The 18,544-nt window shown below is 45.6% G+C and overlaps 1 protein-coding gene across 1 annotated transcript in view; it reads left to right on the forward strand.

Moving 5' to 3' along the window:
* The first annotated feature begins 92 nt into the window (after nucleotides 1–92).
* syne3 (spectrin repeat containing, nuclear envelope family member 3) overlaps nucleotides 93–18,544 on the forward strand; it is a 73,228-nt gene continuing 54,776 nt past the window's right edge. Inside the window, exons 1-6 of the mRNA XM_085767138.1 lie at nucleotides 93–234; nucleotides 1,629–1,786; nucleotides 5,067–5,239; nucleotides 6,185–6,494; nucleotides 10,205–10,360; nucleotides 11,624–11,983. Of these exons, the coding sequence (XP_085623264.1) occupies nucleotides 1,643–1,786; nucleotides 5,067–5,239; nucleotides 6,185–6,494; nucleotides 10,205–10,360; nucleotides 11,624–11,983 (1,143 nt within the window). The 5' untranslated portion in view covers nucleotides 93–234; nucleotides 1,629–1,642. The remainder of the gene's footprint in view (nucleotides 235–1,628; nucleotides 1,787–5,066; nucleotides 5,240–6,184; nucleotides 6,495–10,204; nucleotides 10,361–11,623; nucleotides 11,984–18,544) is intronic.

The raw sequence follows: 18,544 nt of genomic DNA on the forward strand, positions 1-18,544 counted from the left end.
GGACACCGATCGTTTTGTGTAGAATAATCAACAACTGTTACATTTCTTTCGCATTTTCCGTACGGTGTTGTGCTTTACGGGATGTCCTTGAAGGCAGCATGACAGGCTGCTTTGACTCCAGCCCCCGGCGGCCTCGGCGCTCTCTACTTCCTGCCTGCCATAACTTTACTGTACACAACACAGCAGGCAGCAGTTGACAGCAGCGGGGTCATCTCACCTGATGAACACAAATCCGTGAGTGTTTCTACTCTTCCAAAGCCGAACCCGACCAATACATCTGACTGTTGTTTAGCTTAGCTTCCTGTTAATAGGCCTATCTCCACCCACCAATCCGGAGAACTCCTCTTTTTAGCCTCTCTCGCTCCCACCAGCTCTACATTAGATTACTGTTCTATAACGAGTCGCACAGATCTACTCTAAACTCCTACAGTACATGTATGTAGCCGGAAACGTAACCGTAAACCTATGCGGTGCTAACGTCCAGTGGACTAGCATAGCTCCAGACTGAACTTAACAACAGCTATTCAAACAGACTGCAGACACTCAGTGACAGAGGACAACACGTATGATGCGAGCTCTTTGCAGATAATGTGAAATAAACACCAAGTGGTGTAAATGAAACACCAGCTGCAAGTATGAATGAGCTAATTTCACACCTGTGTTCGTTACAGTCTGCATTATTTACTGTAAATAAACTTGGAAGTTGGTTAAGTCTATTTACAATGCTGAGGACGATAATTCTAGAATTCTAAGTATGCAAACATAAATTCTATAACTTATTATGTAATAAATATTAGAAATTCTAGAATTCTAAATGAGGAAACATTAGCAATTCTACACCTTTAGAAATAAAAGGTCTAGAATTCTATCTAAGGAAAGAATTGGAATATAGAAATTCTATATTTAAACCATGCAAATGTTAAAAAAAGAAAAAGGGAAAACTGCAGTGGAGGTATATTCCATCAAAGTGCTATCTTGCCAATAAAAGAACCTTTTTAAATGGAGTGATGTTTGGTCAGCTTTGAAGACATTGAGTACTTAATATCCATGTTTTCAGAGTCTGAGTCAAAGGCAGCAGACACTTGGGAGAAGGAATGTTGTGTGAGGGAGAAATGAGTCATACAGGAAAATGGCTTGTGCCATCTGAGTTTTACTTTCCCTCAGAAATCTTGTGGTGCCTCTTTGTGCCTCTGCAGAGCCAGGACTCCTCCCTACACACATTTTATTGCAGGCTCTTGAAAACCTCTGTCAGTTGTTTTCACTCTCGGATTTTGCTCCCAGCGTTTGGAGGGTTCAGAACTGGCAGTTCCCATGTTCTTGTCAACCCATAATAAAAAAAAAAATACATAAGAAAAAAAAGCAGTGTTTCATTAAAATCATTTCATATGATCTCTATCTCTTATTATGTAAAGGAGATTGTAAGTAAATCTAGAATGGATACTATTCTCTTGAACAATGTCAAAATAAAAGGAACTTTGACTTTTTGCTTTCACTTGAACCTGTATACGTACATTTCATGATATAACCACTATCGTCTTTATGTTGGCCCACACTTACCCTATAAATGGCTGTATCTTTTAAGACTTCATGCTCGCGGAATGATGTGTCAGCTGATGTTGTCTCCTCAGGCCCAGGACTGACCATGACACAGCAGGAGCAGCAGGAGTTCACGGAGAGCCTGGAAGCGGCCCTCTCCTGGATGCGGGCCGTCCAGGAGAGGCTCAAGGCTAACGACAACACCCAGGGACCCCGAGACGCCCTGGAGGCCCGGCTCAGGGAGACAGAGGTTAGATTCTTCGCCGCCTGTTTTGACCCTTCACCTCTGACCCCTGCTACTACTTTAGTCTTCAGTCATCCAAACTGGAGACAGCTGCAGAGTTTGGACTTTGCACAGTGTTCACTTTCTATAGATACTTTTAATGGGGAAACAAACAAATGAAGAGAATCACACAAAAAAAACAAAAAAAAAAACTGTTCCCATAACAAAATGATTTCCTTAGTGAATAAAAACACCTGACATATCTCCCTTAGAAATCAAGTATCTTTGTGATATTTTTTAATAACTATACAAACCAAATCAATAAATACAGAAATTATATTATAATAGCATAAAGACTTTTGTTTTTAATTTAAACATTTCTTTGTGCACTTGTAAAATACTGCAGCACTGTAGATACAGTACCCATGTGCACGGTAATGAGCAGGAGAAATGTGTGTCTGGCTCTCAGATGAGGTTTTTTAGAAAGTGCTCTTTTATTGATGATAATTAAAGTGTAATTATCACAGCAGTTACTAACATTTATTGAACAATGAATCTATTTACTAGCTGCCATTCATTCCTTCAGTTATTCATTCTTAATTGTCCAATTTTTTGCAGCATCAACCTGCGTCATCACTCTTTTCCATTCATATGTGTAATTATAATATCTATGTGAGCCGTGGCATTGACAGCTTTCATGCCTCCAGGAGCCCCTTGCATATGAAGACATAGTGCAGGTGGAACACTTGCTAAATTTGTATGAAGATGAATGTAGAGTTTCCTTGTGCATTGCTGTGTAAAATTAGTGTGTTTCCTTGGCCTCAATTGTTCTGAGGTGACCGTTTCTACAGTGACGGCTCAATTAGATGGGCTGGTGGTAATAAGACTAATATTACTGGCACAGGAGAAGACCCTGATGATGAAGATACCAGAACAGTCTGGAATCACATAAGTGGATGGTTTAGATGAAGAGCCTGGTGAAGTTAGCTCAGAGAGATACAGTATGTAGAGGAAGCAGTCAGAATATGAAGCAGATTGATTCCAAGGCTGCTGTACAGGACTTATCTGTGCCAGTTGTGAGAAGGAGGGGATCGATTTTATTTTTTAATGTTCACAGTTTTATTCGTAAACCAGCTCATGAAGTTGTTACAATATCTCTGAAGCTGAGCTGGCCCAAGGGTTCCTGCTTTACCTTGTCCTTTCTTCAGACCCAGAGCCAGAAGCTGCTCCCTTGTTCTGCCCTCCTTTAAAGGAGAATTCCGGTCAATTTTGACCCCTAAATCGTCTTTCTGATGGTCACCCAGTGTTGGGGGGAGCAAAAAACAAACAAAAACCAAAAATCGCAGAGCGCCTGCCCTGCTCTCCCCGCCACAGAAACAAACACTTTTTCTTTGTTGTGATGATTTCTTTACAAAAATAAACGGTCGAGCAGTGCTGTGGTTATGTCCATAATATCTCTGACCGTTTATTTTTGTAAAGAAATCATCACAAGGAAAAAGTGTTTGTTTCTGTGGCGGGGAGAGCAGGCGCTCTGCGATCGGATAGTAATGTCTTTCCAGGGTGTTTCAGAGTTCGGCTATCTGAGGTGAGTGATTACATGCAAAAACAAGTTCATACTGATACTGTACACTATATGAGTTCAGTGGTGTCTGGTAAGGATTCCAGTCATGTATCATAGATATCTGATTGTTTTGATATCTGATTGTTTTTTGAGTGTTTGTTGTGGTTGAAAGAATTGCACCCATACATTAGCGTGTCGCTATCCCTAGCACCGTCTAGCCATGGTGTAACTCCGGTTTGGCTGCATCAATTTTAGTTGTGTTTTTTGCTCCCCCAACACTGGGTGACCATCAGGACAACGATTTAGGGGTCAAAAATGACCGGAATTCTCCTCTAAACCAGCTCTTGCTCCTAAGATGTTCCAGGTATTTCTTTGTGGATGTTCCCACCTGTCATTCTTCCACTGGACAGGTGAACGCCTCCCGCCCTGCTTGTGAGAACACACCCTGACTGACTGGATCAGCCACTGTGATGTTGTCAGGCTGGTCCCTGTTTGCCTCCAGCCTGCCTGCCTGTCTGGCTGTCTGCCTCCAGGTTTTTGGACAGCTTATGCAGGGCCCAGTCACGGCACCATTCATACCGATGCTGTTTCATTGCTGGTTTTATTGCTCTCTTATTCCATCTTCACAACCCCAGAGATCCCAGGGTTTCTCCTTTTCCTTCCTGGTGACTTTACCACAGCCTGGCTGCAGTAATCAACAAGGTCCCGGTGTTTGAGTCGGTTGATGGCCTGGTCTACTGCCTGTTTGTTTTACATTCCACTTGCGGTACGAACTTAGACCTCGGTGATTTAAACAGACAGGTCGGGGGATTGTCTAAGCTTAAACAGGAGCTTCACCTCCTGTTGTTTGTGTCCAAAGATAATAGACACAAACAGCCTGTTTCTGGTATTGACTGTTGGGGCCGTTGTGGTTTTGTGGAGCTGTAGTAGACCTGTTAGGAAGGCTGGGAATAAATAAACTTGTTTGTGCAAATCCTGTAAGTTTGACTTGAAGTTATAATCACTGCCCAAGGTGTTTCTTCAAAGTTTTCACTTTGTCCATATGGCTTATTAAATGTAGAATGATGCAGAAGGGTTAAATCTGCAGCAAAAAAGGGGGGGAAGCAGTAGAAATACTTTTTCACAATCCCTTCTGTCTTTGAGAAACAGTTTGTTTTCACATCTCATTTTAAGGTAAAGGTACTTTATTTGTCACATATACAGCTAGTACAGTGAAATTCTTTCTCTGCATTTAACCCATCCCTGAGGAGCAGTGGGCAGCCACGGTGCAGCGCCCGGGGACCAACTCCAGATTATGAGCCAGTGCCTTTGGTCAGGGGCGCTGACTGGAGGATCAGGCTAGCATGTTTTTAGTGGTGGGGGAAACCGGAGCACCCGGAGGAAACCCACGCAGACACGGGGAGAACATGCAAACTCCACACAGAAAGGACCTGGGCGGCCGGGGATTCAAACCCAGGACCTTCTTGCTGTGAGGCAACAGTGCTAACCACTGTGCCACCGTGCCGCCCCATTTATTTGGTTTTGTCGTTACATTATTTTTTCATCAAATCTTTCAGTTCTCAGGTATTTTAAATTTACTGTTTTGGGATATTTTGGACATCAAGTGACGACACTTACTGTCAACGATCTCCTTTAAGGAAAGCGAGTCATTACTGCGACAAACATGGCAGGTTCTGTTCCACTGATACGGTATAAAATGATAAAATAATAAGTAATGCTTTCTGTGTCCTTGTTGTGAATGTGCAGAAAATCCATCAGTCGGAGCACGAAGGTCGCGTGAAGATGGACATGGTGCTGGTGGCAGCTGAGAACCTCCTGCAGAGCGGAGATGAAGAGCTGAAGAACCACACCCACGCTAAGCTCAAAGAGCTGAAGAGCCTGTGGGAAGAGACCTGCACCTACATCATCCACTGTCACAGGTGCTGCTCCACCCAGTCCAGACTAACTTAGACCACTTCAGGTGCACTGCAGTGATTAGAGGGTGTCTGACATCCGATGGCGGCTTTGGTTGGATCCAGCGTTCAGCTTTTAATGCTGTGTTTTGAATAGTTGGGGGGTGTGTGTTTTCAGCTAACTGTCCCACACCAGAAAGATCAAAGAGAAACCACATACAGCATCAGCAGGCTCAATTCTAAAGTGTTTGACTATTTACCTCTATTTGACTATATAGAATAAAAACCACTAGACTGTGAAAATAGGGACATTCTAAAATGATAGTTTCACTTACTTTTATTGTAAAAACAGCCTATCAAATAAACACACATTTCTTGAGTGTTGCAAGGTTATTATAGTTTTAAAATTTTCATTAGTTTTTTATTTTCATTTAGTTTTTCAGTTTGCTTTTTTATTTCAGTTTAGTTTTTTAGTTAGTTCAACAAGTGATTAAGCAGGTTTAGTTTAATTTTTTTTTTGAGGAATTGACTATTTTTTACTTAGTTTTTATTCAGTCTTAGTTTTTCAGGTATTAGGAGAAAGCCTCTGTGAGACCTCTGAAGATGAACTTCCAAATTTGTGGGATATTTCCCTTTTAGTTGCATCCCATAAATGTTTCCACCAGTCCTCATCACGTTACATTCACTCTTATCTACCTGTGGGTCGTACTCAAAATCGTCCCATATTGAGCTGTGGCGTTTTCTTCCTGCAACTTTAGCTATCTCTAAGAAAACTAAAACTAAGCTAATGTTATCTGCAATTCAGTTTAGTTTTAGTTAGTTTTGCATTGTAGTTTTTATTTAGTTCTCGTTTGGAAAAATATGTTTGTTTTTTCATTTCAGTGTTACGTACATTTTTTTCACTGCTAGTTTTAGTTTTAGTCTCCTCTATAACTATAATAACCCTGGTGTGTTGTTTCACCTCACGCCCAGTCGAATCGAGTGGGTGTGGCTCCACTGGAGCGAGTACCTGAAGGCCTACGAGGAGTTCGAGCTGTGGCTCACGAAGCAGCAGCGCGGCCTGGACGTCGGGGCGGAGCTGCAGCTGGGGGTGAAGGAGAAGCTCTGGCAGGTGGACCAGCAGAGGGTGGTAGTGAGCGACATCCATGGCCAGGCGGCGCTGTTGGAGAGGCTGCTGGACGAGGCCGCCTCGCTGCACAACAGAACCCAGGACCCCAGCGTGGAGCCCCAGGCCCAGGAGAGGCTGCAGGAGGCCTACAACGACGTCAGGGACAGAGCTGAGGTGAGGCCTGGAGTTGAATATGTTCATATTTCAGACTTTCGGTCTACAAAGTTTCAGGTTTGAGTTTGAGTTTGAAGAAAGTCTACATAAGGCTGACCGAATGGGTTGAGGCTGGAGCTAACTAGCTTGTAGATGCCCTGACCTTTAAACCTTTAAATCCTTTCTCCAGAATAATGTTTTTTTGAATTGCTTTGATCTCATCAGGTAACTTATCCCACAGCTTCACCCCATAGACAGATGCGCACATGCTTCTCAGAAGAATGAACAATTGGTTGTTTGAAATTTCATCTCCGTCTTAGATCATATTCCCCTTCTCTATCACTAAACATTTTTTGTACATTTCCAGGAAGCAATTTATGTCATGCTTTATATACAATTTGAGCGATTTTGAACTCTACTAAATCCCTATCCTCCAGTGTCTGTGATTTTATAAACAGTGCATTGGTGTGTTCATGATAACCTACTTTTTTTTTTTTAGTATATTTTATGGATAGTACAGTTGAGACAGACAGGAAACGGGGAGGCAGAGAGAGGGGGAATGACACGCAGTAAATGGCGCCCGACGTGGGATTCGAACCAGGGCCGACTGCAGCGAGGACTGTGCCTCTATACATGGGACGCCCGCTCTAACCACTACGCCACGCAACGCCTCATGATAACCTGCATTGTTCATTATCCCTAGAGAGAGTGTATGACACACAACGCAACAAAATCTGTTCTCACCTACAAAGTATTATCATACAGCTGATTTGCAATACAGCTGTCCTTTAGAAAAATAGATAGATAGATAGATAGATAGATAGATAGATAGATAGATAGATAGATAGATAGATAGATAGATAGATAGATAGATAGATAGATAGATAGATACTATCTATCTATCTATCTATCTATCTATCTATAGATAGATAGATAGATAGATAGATAGATAGATAGATAGATAGATAGATAGATAGATAGATAGATAGATAGATAGATAGATAGATAGTACTTTATAAATCCCCTACATTGTACAGAGGCTGACTGGCATCATCCATGATAGCCAGTAGTTTGTTCAAGGATCTTCTCTCAGCAACTGTCACCAGGGAGTCCAGTTTCCTGCCGGCCACAGAGCTAGCTCGCCTGATCAGTTTGTCCAACCTGTTGGAGTTCTTCTTCGATGCACAACCATATCCCGAGGTACTTGTAGTTACCTACAGTCTAGACCTTGTCGCCCCCGATCGACACTGGACGTGGTCTGGACCTTCCAAAGTCTATGAGCAGCTCCTTAGTCTTTGAGGTGTTGAGCTGTAGATGGTTTCTTTCGCTCCAGGCAACAAAGTCTTTTATCAGACGTACTTCATCAGACGTACTTCAGAGTGTGCAGCATGTGGTGATGATTAAAGAAGGAAACAGCAGAGAGACTCAGGAGGAGCCAGTTGTGACCAGAATCGGAGACATGCAGATGTCTCAGAACGGTTAGCTTCTCTTCTGTGTTTATGTTCTTTGTTAGCTTGTAACTGTCAGTGGCTGACACGGTGTTTGTGGTTGTGCTAATTCTCTCAAGAAGGTTTCAGGTTTGTTTTGTCATAGTGGTGTGGGGGGCTTTAAACAATAGTGTAGAGTCCATGTTAAATGCAATTATATACTGTAATCCAGAAATAAACATCTCAGTTAAAGGGATAGTTCAACATTTTGACAAATTGGCCCGTTGCCATAATCTATATCGTTTTAGGAGTAGGTTCGTTATCTTTAATTGTCGGTGCAAGCTATTTTTAGAACGGTGGATTAGAGCCGCGAGCTGCTCAGAGCTACGCTATGGAGGCTAATGGGATTTCTTGGTTTCCCTCATCAAACTCATCAAATACACAATCCAACAACTCCAAAACGCTCTGGTGGACAAGTTGTGACCTGCACATTCACCACGCTATGAGATAATATCAGAAGGTTGCGAGACTGAGTTGTTTTCGAGGTACAGTAAATTCATGCAAAACTGCTGATGCGCATTCCCGTCGGGGACAGTTTTTCAGCAAGCAGTCTCTGCATTTGCCTCGAAAACAACTCTGTCTGATAACATTGTGTTATTATCTCATAGCGTGGTGAATGTGCAGGTCACAACTTGTCCACCAGAGCGTTTTGGAGTTGTTGGATTGTGTATTTGATGAGTTTGATGAGGGAAACCAAGAAATCCCATTAGCCTCCATAGCGTAGCTCTGAGCAGCTCACAGCTCTGCTCTGCTGTTTTAAAAATAGCTTGCACCAACAATTAAAGGAAACGAACCTACTACTATGACTATAGCAATGGGCAAATTTGCAAAAATGTTGAACTATCCCTTTAAGCACAGATATCATAATGTATGATATTTTGGCAGTAGTGGGGAGCTTTCTAATTATATTGTTGTATTTTACATTTCGAGTATAAGTGATGCTGCCACTGACTGCATTTCAAAGTCGCATTTACCACAATGAATAGTGAGAGCAGTGGTTAAATGAAGGTCGAACAGCAGAAGGACGGACTGATTCATATCATGATAAGTATCACTCAGAGCAGGAAATATTTGATATTGCCAATCAGTCCGAGCCTAGTGTGGAGCCTTGGTGCAGTGGGGTTGTGTTGCATAATGCAGCTGTGGCAGCTGTGCAATATGTGTTTACAAGCTAGAAAAAACAGTTTGTTTATTTATAAAGTTTTATCAGTGTAGTGTGTAGCACCTCCATGCAACTGGAACCAGTGGAGCTCTGAGCTGTAAACAGCACTGTAGTTTGTGCACGTCAGTGATCGGGGTTTTTGTACCCGGTTCTGCTTCTGCTTGGATGAAGGCTACAAGATTGTGGCTTATGTAAACTACTCACAGTTCAGCCAGTGTGTGTGCGTATATGTGTGTGTGTGTGTGAAATAATTTTGAAGGCAAAAAGCACAGGAGGAGGGAAATCAAAGGGAATGAAAAGAACTAAACAAACACTCACAGATGGAAAATAGAACTGAACCATGAAATGAAAGCACATTCGTCCTCTTGACTAAAACTCCAAAGAGTCCCTTTGTTTGAATGAGCAACAACATCTTTGAAACAGGAAGTGCGTGGCTTGAGAAACACTTGCAGTTGCAACAGCAGTGTTGTTCTGTCATTTTTCCAGACCGCCACAACCACATCCACGCACACAGACACACACACAACACGCATAATGCATATTTTTGGCTCAGCTTAACTACATTGTACGTGGAAGGTCAAATTTGTGGCCATGAAGTGAAACAGCTGAAATGAGGTGATGATGTTATGTGTGTATGAATCCCAGGGCCCACTCCACATATACTGTATTTAGTCTATTCATCTGGATGTTGGATGAATATATGTTGTACAAGGAGGCTGCTCGTCCTCTTTCCTCTCAGACAGCTCTTTCAAAAGTCTGTCGCACTTAATCGTACGCCCACATCAGTCTTGAATTCATGTGAACAACCAGTCTGCTGCCAAAACTGCGCTTCTGATTCCAAATGGGAGAGTTGTGATCTATATAATACTGTGTTTTAAGGTTCCCTAGAATCAACTCCCACCTGTGAACCGTCTCTATCTCTGTTTTTTGTTGTCTTCAATTTTTTTCAATGTGTGGTTGAAGTGACAGACAGAGAATAATTCTCACGGGAGAATACGGCACTCCGAATGTGGCGCCTCACCTCACCTTTGATGTGCTGCTAAAAATTACCACGAGCTTGTGTGTCTCCTGCCGCACTATAGGAGCGCCTGTCGCTGCTTCAGAAGATGGCTGAGGAGCACCAGACGTACCAGAGCTGCGTTCAGAGGTTCCAGTCCTGGCTGCTGTCAAAGACCAAGGAGCTGACTGATATGATGGAGAGGGAGGAAACGTCTGAGAACAAGCTGAAAGCCTTACAAGTAAACCTCACTCAGTCACACTGGTGTCGCCACATTCACACTCTCAAAGCCTGTCTGTTATTTTCAGCAGGGGATTGTGAATGAATATTCTCAGCTGCGCAACTTGGACTTTTTTTATACTCTAAGGAGCCAAACAAATATAAATATTACATATAAATATAAAATATGTGCATTGGTAAATGACGTCCCTGCATCAAATCATCTCAGCACTAAATATATAAAACTGGATTATAGCAAACAGAGGAACATTACAGTTACTGCTGCGGTGATATAGTACATATCTTAATTTGAGTGTGACATTTCAACTCAGGCAGAATTATAGATCAGTGTTGATCCATGAGAAGGTGTATATGTGGTTTTACAGTAACATCCAAGAAACATCTACTGTAACTGTAGTTTTACAGCTCCTCTCTCAGCTTCTCCAGTGAACCAATCAGAAGGGAGCAGGCTCTGAGCCTCATTTTGCAGGACCAGTGTTCAGCATGTTAGTAGTAAAAGTAATTAGTTCTAGTTACTAGTTACTTTCTCCAAAAAGTAACCTGGGTAGTAACTGAGTCACTACATGATAAAATAAATTAATTACAAGGAAAGTAACTATTGTGTTACATTTTTATAAAATGCTCAAATCCAGTATGTCAAATTACTTGGACTTCCCTCCCTAACCCCCGTTTATCTAACTACTGCACTAACCAACTCACTCACTATTCCTCCACACAGGCAGGCCCCACGACGCACTGTATCACTCCGCCTATCAGCTGTTGGGTCAGCGGCATGGAAGAGGCTGAGTGATACAGCGCGTCGTGGAGCCTGCCTGTGTGGAGGAATACTGAGTGATTCGGTTAGTTCCAGATAACAGCTTTTTTCCCGACAAGTTGATGAACTGAAAAAAATGTAAAGTTGTCAGAACAAAAACATCTCAAACAATGTCAACTTTGCATTAAAAGTGACATAACTTACCGAATGACACTTAACGACAGCTGTCATAAGTATTCATTGATGTTTATGACAGCGGTTATGTCATGGTTATGACAGTGTTATGTCAATCTTATGAATACCTTATCAAGTAAATTGTTATCCTTTTTTTGATTACTCGTGGTTAAACGTACTAGTGCCGTTAGTAACGCCGCCGTTAACACTGTCATTCCCATCACTGTGCAGGACACATTGAAAAATACACAAAGGAAAATTAGATAATACATTTGAAATAAGTGAATTAATATTAGAAAAAAAAAATGGCTGTGTGGTTTCTACTTCCTGTGGCAGGCTCTGGACGACAGCGTGGCCGGCGAGGAGAAGACCCTTCAGCACATCGAGGGCAATGCAGAGAGCGTGAGGGGAAACACCTCTCCTGCGGGGGCCGAGGCGGTGGTGGAGGAGGCGGAGGAGCTGAGGCTGGGCTGGCAGAGGCTGAGGCAGGGCCTGTGTGAGGCCGAGGAGGGTCTGCGTTCCAGCCTGGACTCCAACAACCAGTACATGACCCGGTGCCAGAGGCTCGGAGACAACATCGGCCGCCTCAGGGTGCTGCTGCTGGGGCTGGACCACGAGCTGGTGGAGGACCGCGAGGTCGAGGACTGCAGCGACCGCACCGAGGAGCAGATGGTGGGCCAGTGGAGGAAATACACGGTAGGTTCTTCTCAACATTTGATCATGAGGGTTAGAGGGAAAGCCGGCAGGACAATGTGCTCACATCTGGCAGCTGGTATTCTTCTAATAGTCTGTGTTATTTCACTGGTGGCCAGAACATACACAGGACCACCTAGGTAACTGCACCTTCCAAAAATACCCCTGTATATAACCTTCATAAAGAAGGATTAACAGAAGAACTCTTTTTAGACTACTCTGTCTTTCTGGCCCTGCACATACTCACTTAAAAACTGTTTTGAACCTGATTAAAGGGATACTTCACCCAAAATCGATAATTCCCCAATCTTCTACTCACCGTCATTGTCCAGATTTTTACCAAGCTATCTCTTCTCTAGTAAACTCCCCTCTGGAAGGGTATAGCCAGGACAGTACGGCGGAAACAACTCGAGTCTCTTTTCTTTCTTCTTTTTATTTATTTCACACACAGTATCCGATGGTTAGCCTGCCTGCTACAGCTAACTTTACACCGTGGGTTAGCTTCTCGACTAGTAGACTAGTTTCGACTGTTTCGACTAGTATGTTGACTAGTTTAGACTGTTTCGACTAGTATGTTGACTAGTATGTTGACTAGTTTCGACTAGGTTGTAAACCTAAAAGGTAAACACAAACACAAAATATACTGTAAACATTATACAGATATTCATATTAAATGATTTCTTGTTCACAGTTGCATTTAACATTACTCACCGACAAGGCGTACCGGTCCTGACAATAACTCAGAAATGAGGTAGAAAAAAAAGGACTGTGCCTTGTGGCACACTGCGCATGCTCCTACGCACGCGGTCTGGGAGTGCACTTAACACGTATCACGCATGACAATGAATTAACAGCAACGGCTGCTGGAAAGTTCTACACCTCCCACTTGGTCTACTGATTCTTGAATCCAAGTAGGCCACTATAACTAGCTCAAACAAGTAAACTTTTAGTTATGAACTTTACCTATATAATCATGCACATAACGGTACATTCTCAGATATGAATTACACGCCAGTATTAGCTGAACTGTAAGTTCAAGGTACTTTAATGTCCATAAACAACATGCTATGTCCTTGACGACATTGTCACATCCTTCACCGAAACACCCCACCAGCCTCCTAATGTCCATGTGGAGGATGGTGGAGGGGGGGTCTTGATCCTTTACCGAAACACACCACATGGAGGGGATCCATAACTGAAACACACCATGTGGCGGGGACCTTACACTTGTTCCTCCACTGGTAATAGAACCACCAGCCTCCTAACGTCCCTGTGGAGGATGGTGGATGGGAAGTTCTCCACACTTTGGCTTCTCTTAGACTGTCCGCTGGTAACTGGGCAGCTTTGGCATGTCCTCACCTTTGCATCTCGTACTACACCCTTCGCGTCAGGGCAGGCCTCCAGTACTCGACCCAGCCTGAACCGGCCCCTCAGCGCATTCTGGTCAGCTAGCCACACCAGGTCTCCCGCTGCGACGTTTCTGGCAGGCGCGTGCCACTTCTGGCGGATGAAGAGACCTGGACCCGCCAGTTGGCTCCACCGTCTCCAGAACTTTTCGACCTCAATCTGGATCGCTCTTAGACGTACGACAGGGTAAGTTGGATACACGAACCCTTGCGTGTCCCCGCTGAGTCCTGCGCGTCCAAGCAGAAGTGTGTTGGGAGTTATGACTTCCACAGTTTCGTCTTGTTCTTGGGCCTTAGCTCCAATTGGTCTCTCGTTTGACAGGTTAGCTGCCAGATAGAGCAGGGTCTGGAACTCCAGCGTTGTTAAGTTACCTTCTTCGCCAACGCTGCTCAACGCTCTCTTGAGTACATGAACTGCCGCTTCTGCAGCTCCATTTCGGTGGGGAGAGTCTGCTGGATGAAACACCCACGTCCAGTCAGTTCCTGCAGCTGCTGCTTTCTTCTGGACATGATCCTTGTCGATACTACTAAGAAACTCATAAAGCTCCTGTAATACCGGCCTGGCGCCCACAAAGTTAGTCCCTTGATCCGACCAAAGCTTTCTTGGGTGACCTCTGAGAGCCGTGAAGCGATGGTACGCTTTCAGGAATCCTTCTGTCGACAAGTCTTCCACGATGTCGGCGTGCACTGCCCTCGAAGCCATACAGCTGAACACCACACCCCAGACTTTCATCTTTGTCCGTCGTTTCACGGTGTCTCTGACAAGGTAGGGGCCAAAGAGGTCAAGTGTCGTAAACTCAAAGGGTGCCGCTGGTTTGGTTCGTTCGAGGGGAAGCTCACTCATCACCTGTCTGCATATCCTCGCTTTGGTCCTTCGACAGTGCATACAGGCGTCAATAACATTTCTGGCGATCCTCGGTCCCTGCACAACCCATGCTTTAGATCTCACTCGGAGAAGTGTGCCAGCAACACCTTCGTGGTTAGCTCCATGGGCCTCCCGTGTGAGAAGGGTACTAATCCACGCTTTGTAGGGAACCAGGGGCACACCGGTCTCTCCCTGCGCAATGGTCTGGACTCTACCATAGCATCGCAGGAGCCCTGAAGCTTCATCTCTTCTGACAACGAGCCTCTCTATTGTCGATACAGGAAATGTAACTCCCTTCTGGGCAGCTAGGCACAGGTCTAGGAAAGCAGTTTCGAGTTCTTGCACTGTCAGCACCGCCTCCCACTTTGATGTTATAGGGGTTCTCCCAATGCAGGCCAACCACTTCTTCACAGCTCTGCGGACATAACCGACTACTCCACAGAGTTTAGCGAGAGAACTGTACCTTGTTGGATCCACTTGGGCTATGAGCAAGGCTCCCCACAGCACCTCTGCTTGCTTGGCCTCATCTGAGGTCAATTTCACTCCATCACTTGAGGACTCTGGAGACTTGCTAGCTTCACCTGTGACCACTGGAACCTCACCACCAGGTCCGTCAGCATTCAACAGCTTCTTCGCTTGAGCTCTGGTGAGGACTGCCGAAAACGCTTTTCTCTGGAGTTTAACTACCATCTCTCTGGCGTTGGCTGCCACTTCTGAGGCGGATTTCATGGGCCAATCTTCGACAGGACAAGACAGGAAACTAGGACCCTTCTGCCACACAGAGTTTTCACCCAACTGTTCAGGAGAGCATCCCCTTGTGACTAGATCAGCGATGTTGACTTCTCCTGGGATCCACCACCAGTCAGTTACGGGCCCAGCTTTCTGAATCTCTCCGATTCGGTTCGCGAAGAATGTCTGGAATCCGTAGCTCTCTCTCTGGATAGCTCCTAGCACTGTCTGACTGTCAATGAAGTGAAACCACTTCTCCACGTCCAGTCGCCCATGCTTCAACACGTACCCTTTTAGGCGTGTGGCGAATACAGCCCCACAGACCTCAGCCTTGACCGCGTCACCTTTCTGATCGAGCGGAGTTAACTTGGCTTTCGACTCCACGAGCCTGACGACCACACCATCTGACGTCTCCCATCGCAAGTACAGTACAGCACCATAGGACTCACAGCTCCCGTCAGAAAACGTGATGCCCCAAGGCTTACCCCTCCAGCCGGAGGGCGTGAGACTTCGGAGGAACCTGATGCTGCTCAGACGAGCGTACTCCTTAAACAGCTCGATTGCTTTCCCTCGGAGCTCGCCAGAAAGAGGTTCATCCCAGGTGTCCTTTGTGAGCTTGCCAGCTTCCTGGAAGGCTCTTCTCACAAGAATCACTCCTTTTTGTTTCACAGGTGACGCTAGACCGATTGGGTCGTACAGACCAGCGATCTGGCTCAGTAGGACACGGCGAGTCAGTGGGTTTGGTGTCTTTACTTCCACTTCTTCTTCTGTGAGGTCAACCTCTGTTCTCATCTTCTTCTTCCTTCTGGAGAAATTAATGGAGACCATCACGAAGAGTTTGTCCTCTTGCACGAGGTAGCCAACCCCTAAGGCTTTGTTATCTTCCTCCCTTAGCTGGTTGGGCAATACTAGAGTCAGCGGCTTGGACTCTGTCTCCTCCTGCCTCCCACTATAACCGGACCGGACCCAGGGTTTAAGGTAGAAGCCTCCTGCTCTCAGTATCTTCTCCACTCCCTCTAGGATCTTGTCTAGACACTGTGGGTCATTGTGAGACGTGAGGAGGTCATCGACGTAGGAGTCTTCCTCGATGACTCTTCTTTCCTCCTTCATGTCAGAGAACTGGGGTAACTTGGCGGTCTCTCGCATGGCTACCTGCGCGATGCACCCCGCCGGTTTGTCTCCCATGTTCACTCTCACGACAGCGTAGTCCTCAATCTCATCTGTTGGTGAATCCCTCCACAAGAATCGGTGCACATGGACCTCTTGTTCCTCCAGCCATACGGAATTATACATCTTGGTGATGTCTCCGATGGCTGCGTGCTCTCCTTCTCGAAACCTGAGAAGCACCGCCCTGATGGGATTAAGAACGTCTGGGCCTTTGAGTAAAATGCTGTTCATACTCACCCCTCTGTACTCCTGACTGCTATTCCAGACGAGGCGCACTGGTGTAGTCACTGAGTGGGGGTTCGGTGCGGTTAGATGGCTCACCCACCACACGGCACCTTTCCAGCCGTCCATTACGTCCTTGGTGAGCTTAACAGCAGCTCCCCTCCCCACCATCTCGTGGACTTGCCTCATGTAGGCCTCCTTCCACATGGGGTCTTTCATGAGCCGCTTCTCAGCCCTCAAGAATGTTGCTTCCACAGCCTTTCGGTTGTTGGGAAGAGAGGCTGGGTCTTCCTTCCAAGGATACTTCGCATCCCAGTGCGGCTTGTTGCTGTGAGCGTCACTTTCCCGGTAGGTCAGGCCTGCTCGTATTATCTCCAGCTCCTTCTCGTCGGCCAGCGACATCTCCTTTCCTCCCGGTGGGCACTTGCCACAGCGACACCCTCCGCAGGCGGGGTCACAGGCAGCTCCGATGCTATCCCATTTTAGCCACTCAAGAACCTCCTTATTGCAAGCTGCTGTCGTCCGAACTTCCAGGCAGCTTTCTTGTTCCTGGTGGTTTTCTGTCTTTCCCGCAAAGTGTTCTTCAACCTTAATGGCTACTGTCTTCATGGAGTGAGCGAAATGCGTCTTTGAGCGCCAGGTGGTTACCTCAACTTCTTCGAAAAGATCTGGATGCACACCACTCACGGTTTTGCCCAGAGGACCATCCCATAGCACCAGGTCACCAGCTCTTTGCAGTCTTTGTGGAGCTAATCTGCCTTCTCGAGTACTGATCAGTAGATCTATCTTCTCTGGACGGGACAGTTCTCCTGGCTTCACCTCCGGGAAGAACTGCTCCAACCGCTCTGATGTCACCACTCGATCCACTTTGGCGATGTTCTCCATCCCGTAGCAGATCATCTCGTGGAGCTTCAAGGTCCCTCGTGAAGTCCACACCTTTATTGTCACAAGATACCTTTTTGTGTCAACTTTCACCTTCATCGTGCCAACACCATACACAACAAGCGTGATCGGTACACCGGTCAGTCCGAGTCTCTCCGCAGCTTGATGTGTGATGTAATTAGTGTCTGAGGCGAGATCGACCAAGGCTCCAAGACTGTCTCCTCTCTTCGTTGTGACAGGTACGAGCATCATGAGAACTGGATGCTCCTTTAAGCCGCTCTGTTCTATTAGATCCTTGCCAGTAGACACTCTTGACGTCGCCCTGTTTGTACAGGCTCTGCGGACAGCTTCCAGCTGGTGGGGAGTCAGTCCTAACTCGGCGAACACAGCCTCTTGCTCCTCTGTTGGACCACGAGGCCCCTTCTTTTCCTCTGCTTTGATGTCCCTCTTAGCAGCATCCCTCTTTGTTGGTGCTTTAGTGCAGAGGAAGTAGTGGTGGTCCGCTGGAGTGTCGCCTTTCCTACACTCTTCCTTGCGACAGAGGAACTTTGGAGTGCAGGTGCCGTCAACTCTGTGAACATCCAGACACTTTGTGCATGCTCTTGCCTTTTTCACATGTGCTTTCTTCTCTGGAACGGTGGCTTTCCTGAAAACTTTACAGCGAAACAGTTTTCCTCCGTGTTCTTCGTCACCACACACAGCACATGGTAACAGCTGAGAGTCTCTCTTAATCTCACTCGCTGTAGTCTTTGTGAACGACTTCTTTTCCCTCCTTCTGTCACTTGGTTTCTCCCGGTAGCTTGGTCTTTCAGGAGCGTTAGCCGACCATGGCTTGCTGGGTAGCAGCTGTTCCAACCTCACGAGTAACGACTTTTGGTCCTCCAGGAACAGTAAGAGCCTGTCGAAACGGTTTCCTGGATGGACATTGTTACCAGGGTTTCGTACACACATCAACCACTCTCTTTTCATGACATCAGGGAGTTTGCTTTCTAGAGACCTTATTACCAGCTGGTTCTGCAAGGCGTCTACACATCCCAGGTCCGTGAGATCCAATGCTGCCCTCTCCACTGCTAAGATTAACTCCAACGTCTCTCTTGGCTGGTGGTTCTTTACAGCAGGCCGGGACTGTAGCTCCAACACGATCTCTTCGGCTGTTTGCGCTTTGTCACCATAATGGTTCTCTAGTTCTCTAAAGATATCGTTTGCATCTCTGCAACGCAACAGTCTGAGTTCACTTTTTACAGTCTCATCTATGCTGTCTAGCAAATGAAGTTTCTTACACTCACGTGATCC

Source organism: Trachurus japonicus, chromosome 22 (assembly GCF_045865225.1).
Source record: "Trachurus japonicus isolate A0001 chromosome 22, Traja_1.0".
NCBI classification, from domain to species: domain Eukaryota; kingdom Metazoa; phylum Chordata; class Actinopteri; order Carangiformes; family Carangidae; genus Trachurus; species Trachurus japonicus.